The 16,878-nt window shown below is 37.1% G+C and overlaps 2 protein-coding genes across 2 annotated transcripts; one reads left to right on the forward strand and one right to left on the reverse strand.

Annotated features, from left to right (window-relative positions):
- The first annotated feature begins 3,638 nt into the window (after nucleotides 1-3,638).
- LOC110770295 (Eukaryotic aspartyl protease family protein) lies at nucleotides 3,639-6,143 on the forward strand. Its single transcript, XM_021974406.2, has 2 exons — nucleotides 3,639-4,038; nucleotides 4,624-6,143. The coding sequence occupies exons 1-2, from the start codon at nucleotides 3,867-3,869 to the stop codon at nucleotides 5,892-5,894; spliced, it is 1,443 nt and encodes a 480-aa protein (XP_021830098.1). The 5' UTR covers nucleotides 3,639-3,866; the 3' UTR covers nucleotides 5,895-6,143.
- Nucleotides 6,144-6,833: 690 nt separating this feature from the next.
- On the reverse strand, nucleotides 6,834-10,538 carry LOC110770294 (Major facilitator superfamily protein). Its single transcript, XM_021974405.2, has 5 exons — nucleotides 9,996-10,538; nucleotides 8,615-8,874; nucleotides 8,009-8,104; nucleotides 7,764-7,934; nucleotides 6,834-7,637 (listed from the first exon to the last, which is right to left on the reverse strand). Exons 1-5 carry the CDS (start codon nucleotides 10,378-10,380, stop codon nucleotides 7,047-7,049), a joined length of 1,503 nt encoding a protein of 500 aa, XP_021830097.1. The 5' UTR covers nucleotides 10,381-10,538; the 3' UTR covers nucleotides 6,834-7,046.
- Nucleotides 10,539-16,878: the final 6,340 nt, after the last annotated feature.

The raw sequence follows: 16,878 nt of genomic DNA on the forward strand, positions 1-16,878 counted from the left end.
CGAGCCTTGTATTTATAGGAAGAGTTCTTGGAGGAGTAATCAAGGCTTAAAATCTGCATGGTGGAGCCTGATTAGAGCAAGTGGGTAGTCCAATCAACATTTGGGATCGTGAAGCATGGTGTTGTGACCCCATAAATCCCGGTGAATCTCGGCCGCCGCTCTTGATCGTGGGTTCTGAGCTTCTGGCCGTGGAGACGCATTTATGGCCTTGATCGCTGGTGACCTAATATCTCAAGCTGTCAGAATTCTTGTGAGAATGTCTACGTCTAATCACTCTGATCCTCATCACCAAATCCTGACTTCAATCACTTCCCACCTTCCCTCGTGCATTAAATGCTTATTCATGGTCAGTGGGTTTGCTGCAATAAACAGAGGCACTACTTCATTAAATGAAGCCTGGGACCCTGTTGTCACGTGATGATTCGCCTTTAATGCCTTTGGCCGTGATTTTGCTCAGCCTCGGCCTTGGCCTGCACTCGAGGCCGAGATGATCATGCCTTAGCATTTTTCTTTTGTCTTCAGGAAGGCAAAGCACCCTGTTGAAACGCTGCGTTTCAGTTTTACGAGTAAGTGCCAGGGCCGAGAAAAGGGGTTCCTTCGATCAGCTCATGGCCGTGATTTATTAGGCACAAATAGCTTCTTTTTGGCACAAAGAAAACATTGATGAATACCTAGTTTTACAATATAAAATCGTATTTGACTAATTTTGTCAATGTTATTAATGTAATGTGAAAAATATCTTAAGTATTGGATACAACTATTGATTATATTTCCATATTTTACGGAAATTCTCTTTTGAATTCACTATAAGTAAAATAGGATTCAATGCTTGAGAATCATTAAAAAATAATCAAGTCATAACAATGGGTCATTTTGAACCAGAGAGTTTTGAGGTCATTAGTAGGCTTTCTTCTCGTGTTGTGAAGTTTCTTCGATTCCATGACTCTTTTTCCATTGTAAGATCATTTCTATAAAGCATATCAAGCTTGTATTAATTTTATTTCAATACTCAATCTTCAGTTCTTTCTCTTTGTATTATTTTATAAGTTTTACACTTTCATTAACAATTTATATATAATGATTTATATTTATATCCGCAAGTCTTTCCATATCATGTCAAATTACTATTATCATAATTTTTGGTACATGCAACTAAAAGGTTTTTTTGAAATACACTATTGTAATTATAAGGAGTCCATTCTTATATTAGTGCAAAATTTACATTGGGAATTCATATAAAAGCAATTTTTTCAATTTTCCAACTTAGTTTCTTTTCTTTTGATGCTAACATATCTACTTATTTTCTTATTGCAGCAATCATGGATTACTTTTGACAAAAAATATTGAGAAAACATTATTTGGAATTATGAATATACGTATTTAGAAATATGATATTCATCATTAGTCGAATAAATGATTTATCAGATTCTTGGGCTATATATTATCGAGTCATCCGATGATCGCCATTATATGTAGCCCATATTTGATCATGTCAAGCAGGTTCTTCAGATTAATCCCTGGTCATATGCAGCCAATACTTGAACATGTTCAGAGTGTTCTTCTAATCGAACTTGTCATTGTGGCTCGTATAAGGACACTGTTTCACCATAATTTGGTTCCTTAAAAACCAGATTGAGCAAAAACTGGACCGAGTTGACTAAAAACTGGACCGTTTTGGTCTGATTCTAATTTCGATTCTTATAGTGAAAAAACTTGGCTAGCCTGAACTGGATTGGCTGTGCATTTTTTTTATATTTTTTTAATCAAATATTTAAGCCCATAACTAATGTTTCCCCAAGCTCAACTCCAAATCATCTCTCTTTTCTAGGCCCAATCACCTCTTTTTGCATGAAATTGGGCCATTTGTGAATTTTTATGCAAAAAAAAAAAAACATTTTAGTTGGCTTTTTTAAATAAATAAAAAATTCAAAAAATAATAAAAATAATTACGATCCAAAACTGATTCCTGCATATTTAGAAAATGAAAGTACCTCTTTTTGCATAAAATGTTTACTATTGTCAAGAATCGGAATAAAACCAAATTGATTACCAAAATATGCTTGTACAAAACAAAATTAATTCTATTTTGTTTAACTACTTACACAATTTTCAAATGACAAAGTTGTGTTATCTAATAATAGACCAACGTTTTTATATAGTGATGATAAATCGAATTTAATATTTGTAAAAATAAGCATTTTTATAAGTTGAATTATTTACTTCCAATATAAGACTAATTATTTATTTTCCCCGCCCCAATATCGATTTATAATTAAAAAAAAAGTTAAATATGTATATCTAAATATAAATAAGTTAAAGAAAATGGCAGCAACTTGGGGGTTTTTTTTTTTTTTTTTCCAAAGAATAATGCGTATTTTGGTGTTTTCACAAAATATATGAAGGGAATTTAATTTGGGTACAAAAAATCTCATTCCGGTTCATCCTTGCCCAATCTCACCTCCCCCTGATACCCTCAGGAATTCAATTCCCCCTGTATCATGAATTAGACAAATGATTTTATGTGGGCACCACGTTGCTTTTCATTCCCACTTGAAGTAGGTAAACATGCCCTTAAACTGACGTCATTAAAATTTTAAACCACATTTTAAACTAATTCAACCGATCTGGTCTGGTTAGAGCATTCGCAATGATGCTCTCTATTTCTTAGCTAAAATTTAGCTAAAAATATAAGAAAGCTATTTTAGGAGCTCTCTAAAAAATTTCAACTCCAACCATACTCCCTAATTTGGAGAGTCATAAATGCTATAACTCTTTTTTGATTGGTCCATCTCTATTAAAAAAAAAAGAAAAAGTTAGCATTAAATAAAGGTTTGAAATACTCATTAAATAAGGCAACATTAAATTATAGGGAGTCACTAGGAGTACTTTCTCTCTCCTCAAATTTAGGAGCTCATAAAGGACTCCCTATTTTAATTAGCACCATTTTTTCAACAACAAAAAAGCATGATGGGTCCACTTTGCCCAGTTTTTCGTTGCCCTGCCCTATTGACAATAGTGCGCGTAAACCCATTTGTTTTAGTAGAGTACTCTACAATATAGTGTGACCTTGTGCATGGTTGATTTTTTATTGAGGACCTAAAAAATATGAAGGGTTCCGTATTAAATATTATAGAGTTAGTTCAAATAAGTGGTTAGTTCCGTATTAACTCAAGATCCATAATGAGGTGTCACGATAATAATGGCATGTTTTTTAATGATCAATGAGGAAAATATTGCAAAACACTATTTATCATGATAGAAACAATGTTTTTTTTTTCTTCTTAGTAACACATGTTTGAACATTTGTTATGGTAATGTGTACCTCCCCTTATTTTTTGGTTTCTTAAATTTTGTTTGGTTGACAAGAAAAAAGAGAGGAGAGAATATGAATAAATCACAAGACAACATTACATTTATAAATTTACAAAGTGGGTTTGAGTAGTTTACAAGTTGCCGGGCATAATTACAACAGAAAAAATACATCCCATATATACAATTATATATTCTGGTGTGAAAGTTTGTGACAGTTGATTCCGTGAAGAGTTGAGTCTTTATCTGTGGAAGCTGGGTGAACGTGAACCAATTAAAATGATTGTTAATGACAAGCTCTTCCTTCCATTCATCACCCCATTTCTCTCTTGCTCATTTTTTCTTGCCCTGCTATGATGTGCACGTGAAACCCCAATAATTCTCATGCAACAGTGGGGTCCTAATTCCTAAAGCCAGCCCTTCATCTTTTGTTCTCAAGCCAAACTCCAACCCCCAAGAATCTCACCACTCTCTGTCTGTCTGTCTGTCTGTCTGCCTCTCTCTCTCTCAAACACAAACACATTCATTCATATTTTTCTTCTCCACCACCATCAACAATGGTAGATGCAAAACCAGTTTTCCAAGTTCTGCTTCATCTGCTCTTCCTCTGCCTCTGTTCTGCAAATGGGGTTCAGTCTTTCAAAGAGAAGAAGGTCCTCAAACTGCAAGAGTTTCGTTGGAGGCAGCATGGTGGAACCAGAAGTACTGTTTGCCTCTCTCAGAAATCAAGTAAGTTTTGTAGCAAACAGTAAAAAGAACTCATAATTGAACTAGTCATGTAAAATGCTGCTGACCTTATCTTTTCTTAGCTTTATTTTATTCTCTACTTTGGGATTGTAATATATTGCAACAACTTCTTTTTGTTGTTAATTAGGAGATCTAGAAGTGCTTTAGTTCTAATTAAAGTTAATGTAGAACTGCTCTCTCTCTCTCTCTCTCTCTCTCTCTCTCTCTCTCTCTAGGAAGGGCATTTAACTCTTCATTTTCTTTGATAAAGCTTATCTTGGCTTTACTATTTGTTCTGCATTGGAATATATGTTTTGCATTATGTGCTTTTTAAAAGTCTTATTACTATAATAATCAGCAAACTTTTGAGGTTCTCTTGGTAGATTATGCTGGGTTGTGGGGCAATGCACCTCAGAATAATGAACTTAATTCTCTCTCTATCTCTAGGCCTGTCTCATCTACAGCTTTACAAAAAAAAATTTAGATATACTTGCACTATAATTTTGTTTCTTTTTTGTTTTGAGGTAATAATATAGCATGAACAATTTTGGGAAATTCTGAACTGGGTTATCATATTTAAAATTATAGGAAAAGAAAAAGGTGCAACCATATTGGAAATCAAACACAGAGATTACTGCTCAGGAAAGATTGTGGACTGGAACAAAAAGCAACAGAAACGTTTAATTTTCGATGATCTTCATGTTCGGTCACTGCAATCCCAATTCAAAAACAGAGTCTCTGGCAGAATAAAAGATGTATCAGAAGCTCAAATTCCATTAACTTCTGGTATAAGGCTACAAACATTAAACTACATTGTGACTGTGGAATTGGGAGGTAGAAATATGACAGTGATTGTAGACACAGGCAGTGATTTGACTTGGGTTCAATGCCAACCTTGCAAATTATGTTACAATCAACAAGAACCTCTTTTCAACTCATCTGCATCCCCTTCATACAAATCTGTTTTATGCAATTCTTCAACTTGTCAAGCACTCCAGTTTGATACTGGGAATTCTGGGGCATGTGGGAGCAATCCAACGAGCTGTAACTATGTCGTTAACTATGGTGATGGCTCGTATACGCGCGGTGAGCTAGGTAGTGACCATCTCAGTCTTGGAGCTACACCTGTGAACAACTTTGTGTTTGGCTGTGGCAGGAACAATAAGGGTCTGTTTGGAGGAGCTTCAGGTCTAATGGGCTTGGGAAGGAGTGAGAGTGTTTCAGTGGTTTCTCAAACTTCTGCCTTATTTGGTGGAGTGTTTTCCTACTGTTTACCTACAACAGAAGCCACAGCTTCTGGTTCTTTAATTATGGGAGGTGATGCTTCAATTTACAAGAATTCCACTCCGATTTCTTACACTAGAATGGTTCCAAATCCAGAGCTGTCAACCTTTTATTTTCTCAACCTTACTGGTATAAGTATTGGGGGAGTGGCTTTACAAGCTCAAAGTTTTGCAAGTGGTGGGATTCTGATTGATTCTGGGACAGTTATTTCGAGGCTTGCTCCTTCAGTTTACAAGGCTGTCAAGGCAGAGTTTCTGAAACAGTTTTCGGGGTACCCTCCAGCACCGGGTTTTTCAATCTTGGACACTTGCTTCAACCTCAGTGCATATCAAGAAGTGAGCATTCCTACCTTAAAGTTTCACTTTGAGGGAAATGCTGAGCTGAATGTTGATGTAACTGGAATCTTTTATCTGGTAAAAACTGATGCATCACAGATCTGCTTGGCTCTTGCAAGCCTTTTGTACGAAGATGAGATCAGTATTATTGGGAACTATCAGCAGAAAAACCAAAGGGTCATATACAATACTAAAGACTCTAAGCTGGGATTTGCAGAGGAATCATGCAGTTTTATATGACCTGGAATTTAAAAAGGATTTAGGTTGTTTCCGCCTATATATTTTTCGAGGTAAAGCCAAGCAAACCGTTGGCAACAAAACCTTCAACCAAATAGTTCTTCTTAGTTCATTTGATGTATAAATAGTTATGGTCACAATTGGGACAAGGTATAGAATATATGAATGCATGCACTTTGCAGTTTCTGAGTGCCTTTCTGTAATAAAGTGACTCCCTACAGCTGAGGCAGGAAGAGTTTGAACTGTATATTATTTTTCTGTGTTTCTGTTTGGACGCAAGAAGATACACAGGAATGTGAAGGTATAGCTAATGTGACCACACAAGGTTCACATACATGTGCCCTCCTTGTTGCTTCATATAAATGAAAAATGAGTTCTTGCCAAAGCTCTTGAGAACTTTGTGTGAAAGAACTCTGTATTATTTCATGCACTTCAAAGTATTGATCTCCATATAGATGAAATAAGGTTTAATTGAGATGATTTGGGTCAAGTAGAGCTTTATTAATTATTTTTTGGATAAAGCATTTCTCGAAAAGAAACAGCGAAACCAGTGAACAAATTGTTTCACTTCTTTCAGACAGGGTAGAAACTACATTTCAAAAGGGCCATCCACATGTTCTGAAAATATATGACGAAACTTATAAGAACAAAGAGGAGTTTCTTTTTTTCTTTTTCTTTTTTGGTCAGAACAAGACTCAGTTTCTCGAGCCTGAAGGCACTGTTCTTCAAGGGCGTGTAGGCAATAAGGAAAAAATAAGGTTCTGTTTTCAATCCCTGCATTCCCACTTTAAACTGATTAAAGTGCTACTGAAGACTGGTATTAGAAGGTGATGTAACTGGAGTTCTTAATCTATGGAGACGTCTGCATATGTATACAAGATTTTCAGCTTGATGATGCATACAGAACTCTCAAGGATCTTAAATAACCACGCTCGTCCCATGTGCATCTCATAACAGTGGAGCAGTAAGAATTTATCATGGAAAAATATTGTTGTAATCATAGTACTCTGAATAATTAGAGAACTTCAAAAATGCCTTCTTTCAGGGACGTGGTTCCAGCATTTCAAATGACTTTCTCCAGATCTCCCAACAGCCATCAGATGTAGTTCGTCCTTCCCATCGCATTTTACCAGATCAATGCGTCCCTAGTTCAGATCAAGTGACATTCACAAGGGCGGCCATTTCAAGAGTCTCGTACTCATGTGTATCATGACCTTTTTTGGTCCTCAACATCTCAGGTGGAAGAATGGATAAGTTGGGATCAGTTCTGGGTATTAAGAAAAGTAATGCAATCGGAACAATTCTCAACAAACTTCGGATCAAAATTGCCATCCAAAGATTTTCAAACTGTGTCCGTGTAATCTTCAAGACGTGGAGTAAGAGGCCTCCGGCCCAAGTAGATGACAGCATTCCAACATGATCAATAGACATAAGCAAAGCAAAGAAAGTGCCTTCTATACCAGCAGGACAGAGTTTGGAACTGAGTACAAGAAGAGGCATCCACTTAATACGCCCAATCAACTGAGTAACGCCTTCATCAATGACAACAAAAAAATAATCTGGTAAACCAAATTTCAAATTTATGCGCAACACCAATATCAAGTCTAGCAATCCTGATACACCGTAGAGCAATTGTGTCCAGAAAAGCACATCCCTGAAGGGGTAACTTTTGAAGAAGTTCTGGTAAAGAAGGACCCCCAAAAGAGAGCCAACAGCACCAATAGAGAATATGGACCCAACAACCTCCTGCAGCATGTAAATAATGAGTTTGCATTTTAGGCACATCAGAGCAAACAACTTTCAAATGTTATTAAAAAAAGCCGCAAATGGTACCATCAAATGCACTGAAATGATAGAAATAATTCAGGTTACCTGTGAGAAAGATGGACCCCCCTTTGCATCGGTGTACCAGTAAAACATTCCTTCACGAACATTCAAGGCCAAAGCAAGTGACAAGTACATGTATAAACAGGGCCTCCAGACATTACCACATTTTAGAGTTGTCCACATAGTCTTGCAAGCATCCAGAAACTTTACACTGACCTAACTTAAGAGCTTGGTATGAGCATTAGAAAGCAGGAGTTAAAAAAGTAAACAACAAAGTAAGGTAATCTCACCTGTGTATAAGTGAAGGTGCGAACATGAGGTTCTCTATGCATTACCCCAACCAAAATGACCAGCCCTGGAGGGATGCTGAGCAATCCAAAGACACCCTGTTGTAAAAGTGCCAAACTTGCACTGGTCAGAGAAGCAATTTAACTGAATAAAAGGTTAATTTATATCATATTTGACATAATGAAATCCTAGGCATAAGGAAACCGTCCCAACATGATCTGGTTCGAACTTGGACAAATTGCTAAAATATGAGTTCAAATCAAAGTTCTGTCTAATATACAGTGTGATGTATCCTTTCATATGAAATACATCTCATAGATGAAATATTACACGTTTGAATTGGATTTTTACAAGGTCGGGGATGATCATTGGATATAATCTGTTGATTGTGGACCCAATTAGAAATATATCATTTGAATGTTGCTGAATCCAAAATCCTTTGCAAGCCTACCATGTTAAAAATTGGATAGGCATCTCTGACATGCCTAAAAAATATACCAAAAGATTACCCTAAAAGTTTGACCAATGAGCTGATCTCTTCACAGATTTTCAAACAATACCAAAAGTTTATATTGTTACAAGCACAAGAAACTTGAGAAAAAACAAACCTTAGGGCCCAGTAGGTGAACAAGAAACCCACTAAGTGAAAATCCCACCAGTGCCCCAATTGAAGAGGTCAGTCCACACAAGCTTTGCATGTCACCAGCAAGGGATGGATGACTTATACTGTTTTGTGTAACACAGGCATCAATTGTTACATCAGCTATTGCTACTCCAGCACTCCCCACCATCAGAGACAACAGGGAAATTGTGAGATCTAATTTCTTGTCTAGTGATAGCACAAGCATGGAGATCACCCCAATTACACCTGGAAAAGAAAAATGGGAAAGAAAAATAAGGGAACAGCCTTCTGGTTCCAGCTATTTTTGTTTTTCTTTAAATTCAGGTCATAATGCCAAAACATATCAAGCGCATTTTATCTTATACAGATTAAATTACGAAAAAAAAATTTGTCAAGTTGCAAGGCAACTCTTGCAGTCAAGCTAACAAATACGTACAGAAAATGGAAGTCTTTGAACCAAAGAAAGAATAGAAAACGGAAGTCAGTACTGTCAAGGGGCATGGGATTTCAAAACTTATCCCAAGATTACAATCGTTCAATGAGCATACCTTCATATACAAGTTTAAATTTAAATGTTTTTTTAAGGTTCAAAGAGTGGAACACTCCTGAACTAAGTAGGTAATATTCATAGTAGTAAGATCTTTTAAAAGAAAAAAACAGTTGGCAAGGTAAAAGCAGACTTGCATATAGGCTATTTTCATGCATAGATAATCTCAGTTATGCATGTCATCATTAAGTGATGAACAGGATGAATCAAATTTTTACTTTTAAAATCTGTATCCTTGAGTACTGATCCAGGTGATTCAAAATAACGCATACAGTAACGGTGTAGCAGTTATAACAGACGCCTACACAAGAAATCACCATCTGAGTGACAATCAGGTCATCTTTTAGAATGAGAGTCACTTTAGAAGAAAAATACTCTAGAGCCTAAAACTAAAGGCAAAATATGAGATAGAGGTGTTACCATAGAACTCTAAAAAGAATACCATGTGTGCACACTCTCACAAACTAGCAATTGCTCATGCTGTGCAAAGCTATAGTTATGGAAATTGTAGCAAGTCGAACATTAAGACATTTTGCCAATTTTGTTACCCCATTTGCTAAAACTAAGCTTCCTCCTAAAGTAAACTGAAACTCTAACGACCGCCACTTCAAGATTAATATTTTCCCCATTCTTTGGATAGTTACTAAAGTCAACGGTAACAAATTTTCATTGCTTACCTATCAAGTAAGCTACAACATGCACTGATCTCAACAATTATGCCCTTCAATTCAATCCAAAACTAAAAGCAGCAGCTGAAATTGTAGAAACTCAATTTTGCAAGCAACACATTCATATACAAAAATGAGTTGGTATCATTTACCAGCAAAAACAAAGTACGGCTTTCGGCGGTACCCAAGAATAGGAAGAGTATCAGTGAGAAGACCCCAAAAAGGCTTAACCATCCATGGAATTTGAATGATCCCAAAGTAGACTTGTGCCTCAGAGGGCTGCACTTTCTGATCATCTTTCAAGTAATACTGTATACCGATTCTACTCAGTCCCATACTCAGACCCTGACTGATTCCGTACACAATGACCACACCCACCACAAAGCTCCAATGCAACTCACTGCTGAGCATTTTGAACCAATTTATGGGTGTCCATAGCAAATCCCGGACACCCTTTACTGAGGTTTTCTGCTTTTGGTTCTCAGCCTCAAGGTGTAGACTTTCTTTTTCCTGTTCTTCTTCTGCTTCCATTACCATAGCTCTACTTTTCCTGCAAAACTTTAGAAGAATAAAAGATAACCAGCTGATAAATCTATGTTTTCCGTAGGGGGTTTGTCAAATTAGTTGAAATTTATGCAGAGCTTTAAGAATTTTTCTCAAGTTGCATATCTTTGATATTGACTTTGACTTCAACTTTCTCTGGGCAAAATGCGAAAAATAAGCCACTAGACAGGCAGAGAGAGAGAGAGATCCAAGACAAGATCTGCCCAACAAAAGGTGGACCAATGTGATCTCACAACCCCAAAATGATGCTGCTGGGCCTGTTGGCTTTGCTCCAAGGTAGCAACAGCAAGAACTCGTAAGCTCAACAAAAGCCCAATGGGTAGCGGGCAAAATAGTAAAAGAAAGTTTAATTATCAGAAACCGCCAAGTGGCACCCTTTTTTTTATATTTTAGAAAATATGGTATTTCATTCAACCGAAAGGAACATTACATGGTAAGAACTAGCATATTAACAGCGGCCTCGTTAAAACCTTTCAAGAGAAACAAAATCTCGAAGTAGGAAAGAGTTACACCCATTCTATTGACTAAACAAAAGAGTCAAACAACTTATACGAAACAAATCAACCTAAACCCCAACCACAAAACCCTTAAAACAACATCCCATCACTACTTAGGTACTGTCAAAGAAGTCCTCCTATGATCTAGAAAAAGCATCATAATTCTTTGTACAGAGTCAAAAACGTACTATGGGTATCAGAATAGATCTAGCCAATCACCCAACTGCAAAACCATTGAACATCATAGTTCTTCGTATAGAGTAAAAAACGTACTATGGGTATCAGAATAGATCCAGCTGATCACTCAATCGCAAAACCATTGAAACACATCTCATCACTACGCAGATACTGTTAAAGAAAGCCTCCTATGATCTAAAGAAAGCATTATAGTTCTTCGCATAAAGTCAAAAACGTATTGTGAGCATCATAACAGATCCAACCAAATACCAACCGCCACCTCCAATTTTCTTAATCCAAAACCCTAGCTGACAAGCAAGGGAGACCAAGATTGGCCTCTTAGCCTGAAGAAAGTTCCGAAGAAAGATCTTCATAATAGGAATGTTCATTGATTGCCAAGCCCACGAACGTTCCATAGGAGAATTATAAGGGAGATCTTGGAGATCCCTCGAGGCTAGTATCCTCCGCCTTGTCAACAAAATCCTCGATACAAAAACTATGCTTACTAGAAAAATCCATGCCACTAACAATCAGATACCCAACACCAGTTTTCACACGCTTCTGATTCCTGTTTGGTGCCGCATACTTGTCATCCCCTTGAGCAGAAGAGGCGGTGGCCATTTCCATAACGTTAAGATGGAGACCCCTCACTAGCGACTGGCTCCTTGGGAACCCAAAAAGGAAGCCAACGCAGCCACCATATGGAGAACAAAAGAGCAAAAAAAACATCATACCCAATTCACCAAGAAGAACCCAAAGAGACAATAAGAGAAAACTAAGAGGGACAGCGCAGAAAATAAGTATAGAAAACTGGAGAAAACCTAACCCTAGCCGTCAAGGCTCTCCTCGCGTGAACGAGAGAGCAACCCCCAACAACCCGTGACTCTATAGAGAGAGTTGCTGAAGGGTTTCTTTAGTGGCACCCAATTTTTGTTTTAAGCTTTATTAGGGGTCGTTTATAGTTTAGGGATTTTTGCAGAAATGTCAACTGAACTTATACATCAGTTTCAATTTGTCACCTTAAAGAAAAATTTAAGCAAAATGTCACCTTAAGTTTTCAAAATCCATGATTTGTCACTTGACTTTAACATCATCTAATTTTTCATCCATTTTAAAGGGTGTTTTAGTCTTTCTAATATGTAAACCCTCTTTTTCATATAATTTAAATATAAAGCTATGCAAACCCTCTTTCTTGAAAAGACTAAAATACCCTTCAAAATTGAAGAAAAATTGGATGATGTTAAAGTCAGGTGACAAATCATGAATTTTGAAAACTTAAGGTGACATTTCGCTTAAATTTTTCTTTAAGGTGACAAATTGAAACTGATGTATAAGTTCATGTGACATTTCTACAAATATCCCTATAGTTTATCAATGCAAGGTCCAGTATAGTTTAGGGCTACAATTCATTGTTTCTTTCTTTAGTGGTGCAAAATCATCATTTTAGATATTAAGATTTAGATGGTTTCAGGCGAAGCTCAAAATTCAAACCCAAACCCCTACCCTAAGGAATGAACCAAATCCTTAAAAAAGGGTAAATCAAAAAGGGACAAAAGGAGTAACAATGCAACCCTACAGTTGTAAATGTAACTGCATAAAGGAAGCACAAAAATAAAAAAAATTAAAAAAGGTTAGTGGTTGGCAATAAGAAAAATGTTTTGGGCTGGAAGAAAATATAAAAGAAAAAAAGTATGAGCGAATTAGAGTAACTCAAGGCTGTTTTTGTTATTAGAGATTCAAAAGGCTCCCTTCTCATTGGTGGAACAAGGAAATGTTGGTTCTTCTAGTGTTTTATTGGCTGAACCTCATGCCTTAGAGCACTTCCACCCATTTGTCATAGTAAAAGGCAAGGGGAGTTTTGGTGTGGGAAGTGAAGAACATGGCCAAGTGTTTATAGATCAAAATTTCTGAATTTTTTGGTATTTTTCCCTTCTTTTTTTTTCAATTTTTTTGGTATTTAAATTGGCCGCTAACATCACACTGACGTCAGCTTGCCCAGGCAACAGCTCAGGCAAGTCTTGCCTTTGGGCTTGCCTAGTTTCATGGGGCCCACTTCTTGCCATGGTAATTTTCCTCGGTGGGGTTGTTTTTGGATTCTAGGCCCTTTTTTGCCCTGACAAAAAGGGATGGGTGAAACTGCTCTTAGGGAATGATTTACTTCAAGATCAACACTTTACTTACTTAATTTTGGAAGTTAGCTCTAAAGTGCTGCTTGGCTACTCCACACCTTAAACAAATTTTCTTAAAGATAGTTTGGCCAATGAAGGTCAATCAACTAGAAACCTCGAAGTTTGGAGACGGTGACTTCAGATGTTCCCTCGAGCTTTATTTTGTAGTTTTGATTTTCTTTCTTTTAGGCCTGAAAAATGGGCTTGGCCGGGTCCAGTCACAAGCTTCTTTGGCACTAAGGGTTGTGGGGGCCAGACTAGGCCAGCCCCATCTTTAATAAGTTAAGCCTAAGCCCAACCCAAGAGCCAAGAATTTGAGCTCATAGGAGGACCAATGGGCCGGGCCTATATGGCCATGTCAAATAGACCATATATAATTAATTAAATGCAATTATTATTAATACTAGTTTACTTTTATAAGGATATAAAATACAAAATGTTAACATTAAAAGGTCATTTTTTCTTTCCAATTTTTTAATTAAATACAAACATGATTAATATTAGTTTAGTTTTATATAAATATTAGTTATTAACTTAAATATTGGGTGACTACCCAAAGGCTTACAAATCATGGCCCAGGCCCTACCATTTACACAACGAGTTGGCTAAGCCTAACCACACACAGTACTAAGCTGGACCATTCTATATCCCAAAAATTAGGGCCGAGTTTGGGCTAGTCCATTGGGCTTGGGCCTTTTTACAAGCATATAATCTCTTTCTTGAAGCCCAAGAAAACTCAAATCCATCTACAACATCACAATCTCCACTCAGACCTCGTCACACATTTTGTCCAGACACTGTCCCTCACGTTGAAGGCCTCCCTAAAGGCATTGAGTTTTCCTCTAAGGTCCCGACACCTTTGATCGATTTGCTGTGTATTACCAAGGATGGCACTCGTGACCAAATACAAGCTTTCCTAAATGCTAGCGTTCTCAACCGTGAAAATAAAATTGATATGATTTTCTATGACTTTGCTCATTGGATATCGTAAATCACAAGGAAGCTTGGGGTTGGGATCAAATCCATTTACTATAGCACTGCTTGTTCAACTATATACTCGTTTAACCTTGTCTTGATGCGAAATTACAACCCTAGCCTTACTAGTATTACCGACGAACAACTACGGGACCTACAGCTTGGAAACCTATCAGAAACTGTGGTGTTGCTTCCTGGCCATGAACTCATTAGGAAGAACTTTTGGAAACCGTTTGGATTAGGTGGCTTCACACTTTATCAGAGGCTCACTAATGCCATCAAACAAAGAAATGTAATTTGCATAAGAACGTGTAGAGAAATTGAAGGTGATTTTTGCTATTACATGCTTTTAATTCGGCCAGTTTTGGGGTTGGAATACTCTAATAAGAATAGCCCACCGTTAGAAGACATGTGAGTGAAGTTCCTTGTTGGGTTTGATGTAGTCAAGTTTGTTGTGTTTTGTGCATTTGAGAGCTAGTTGGTCCTTGAGCAAGACCAATTCCAAGAGTTCACATGAAATATGATTAGAGGAATTTGTATGGAGTTTTGGTGTGGGAAGTGAAGAACATGGCTAGGTATTTATAGAAAAACAAATTCTAAATTTTTTGGTATTTAAATTGGCCATTGACGTCGTACTGACGTCAGCTTGCCCAGGTAGCAACTCAGGCAAGTATTGCCTTGGGCTTGACTAGTTTCATGGGGCCCACTTCTTGCCAAGGCAATTTTTCCCCAGTGGGGGTTGTTTTTAGAGTCTAGACCCCCTTTTGCCACGACAAAAGGGGATGGGTGGAACTCAGGGACGTACCCACTAGCATGCTAACCTGGGCTAAAGCCCAGGCAACTTGTTTTTTGTAAGATTAAATTAATACTCTAGCCTAGGTCATCCAAATAAAATATTATTAACTAATCCTACTAGGACTAAGCTGATCTCCCAAATAAAATATTATTAACTAATCCCACTAAGGACTAGGCTGACCAACAAATAAATAAAAAGAACTAAACCCCACAGCCAGTGGCTGACCATTGTAGGTGCTTTAAATTGCCCATTTGCTGAACTGGTGTACAAATTACCTTATTTCCATTTTCAACATTTAAGTAAATGTCTTTGTCCTTTTACTTTCATTTATTTTTATATTACTCCATTTACTTAAGTTTACAATGTAAATAAGGAAGTAACCCCCATTTGGATTCAAATAAAAATACTAGAAAATCAAATTCCCACCAAATCAAAATATGAAAAATCGGTTTTAGTGCAAAATACGATTTAGGCTAAAAATGATGGCTCATTAAGTCAATATATACTTCATACTAAAATCCCATAAAATCAAGTTTTCTTATTTGATGTGTAAGGAATAAAAGCCGCCAAAAATTATCTTGAGAAAATGATTATTCCGAAAAACTATTTTTCATACTTAGTCAATATTGCACCTCCGCTAAAAAAATTATGGGTCCGCCAGTGCCCACAGTTATTAACTTATCCCGCTACTGTGCCCATCTATTCCAAAATCACTACACTAGGCAGAGACATTCCCTCTCTCCTTTACCAAAAAAAAAAAAAAGAAGAAAGAATTTCCCTCTATCTCTTGCGCAGTAGCAGACCATTCGCTAGCAACTAACTCCTGCTCTTTGACAAAAAGGAAAATTATGCATGTTAAAACAAACAAGGTAATCTTCCATTGTTCATCTTCTTTTCTTTTGAAATTTTGGGGATTATTTAGGGTTTATGAAGTATCAATGAAATTTTAGGGCTCATTATGTCCCCCTTTGTATTTTTTTGTTATCAATGAAATTTACTCGTACCGTTGAGTGTTCAATAGGTACGTAAGGTAAATTTAGCCCACGCCATTTTGAAATCCTGGGTCCGTCCCTGGGTGGAACTGTTCTTAGGGAATGATTTACTTCAAGATCGACACTTCACTCACTTAATTTTGGAAGTTAACTCTAAAGTGTTGCTTGGCTACTCCACACCTTAAACAAATTTTCTTGAAGATAGTTTGGCTAATGAAGGTCATTCAACTAAAGGCCCCAAAGTGTGGAGACAGTGACTTTGGACGTTCCCTCGAGGCTTTGTTTTGTAGTTTTGGTTTTCTTTCTTTTAGGCATGTAAAATGGGCTTGGCCGGGTCCAGTCACAAGTTTCTTTGGCACTAAGGATTGTGGGGGTCGGGCTAGGCTAGCCCTATCTTTAATAACCTAAGCCCAAGCCCTATGGCCAAGAATTTGGGCTCATAAGAGGACCAATGGGCCCGAGCCTATATGGCCATGTCAAATAGACCATATATAATTAATTAAATATAATTATACTTAATTAAATACAATTATCATTAAGAGCAAGTCCAGCGAGGGGCTGAGCCCAAGGCTGGGGGGGAAAGGCCAAAAGGGTAATTCAGCCTGAGGTCCAACTCGCGGGTTGGGTGACGTCAGCGCTACAGTGATTGTGCTACAGTGTCTCGCGCTACAGTGCGCTAAAGTCCACGTGTCGCGCTCTGGGCTCTCCGATCAGATTTTTTACTCCAATCCAACGGCAGCCAATTTTTGTACAATAAAAAAATGAAAAAAAATCGAATTTTTTTATAAAAAATTACTGATTTTTTTTTCTATAAATGCCAAAATTTTATCCGATTTAGATATGAAATTTATAATAAATATTGACAC

Source organism: Prunus avium, chromosome 3, assembly GCF_965620075.1.
Source record: "Prunus avium chromosome 3, drPruAviu1.hap1.1, whole genome shotgun sequence".
NCBI lineage: Eukaryota > Viridiplantae > Streptophyta > Magnoliopsida > Rosales > Rosaceae > Prunus > Prunus avium.

Bases quoted from the DNA above. Each gene is read 5' to 3' on its own strand.
- LOC110770294 (XM_021974405.2), bottom strand. From the start codon at position 10,380: ATGGTAATGGAAGCAGAAGAAGAACAGGAAAAAGAAAGTCTACACCTT. The intron at 7,935-8,008 runs GTGAGATTACCT...CTCTTAAGTTAG, and splicing joins GCACCTTCACTTATACACAG to GTCAGTGTAAAGTTTCTGGA. The intron at 7,638-7,763 runs GTAACCTGAATT...TACATGCTGCAG, and splicing joins GGGGTCCATCTTTCTCACAG to GAGGTTGTTGGGTCCATATT.
- LOC110770295 (XM_021974406.2), top strand. From the start codon at position 3,867: ATGGTAGATGCAAAACCAGTTTTCCAAGTTCTGCTTCATCTGCTCTTC. The intron at 4,039-4,623 runs GTAAGTTTTGTA...TTAAAATTATAG, and splicing joins TTGCCTCTCTCAGAAATCAA to GAAAAGAAAAAGGTGCAACC.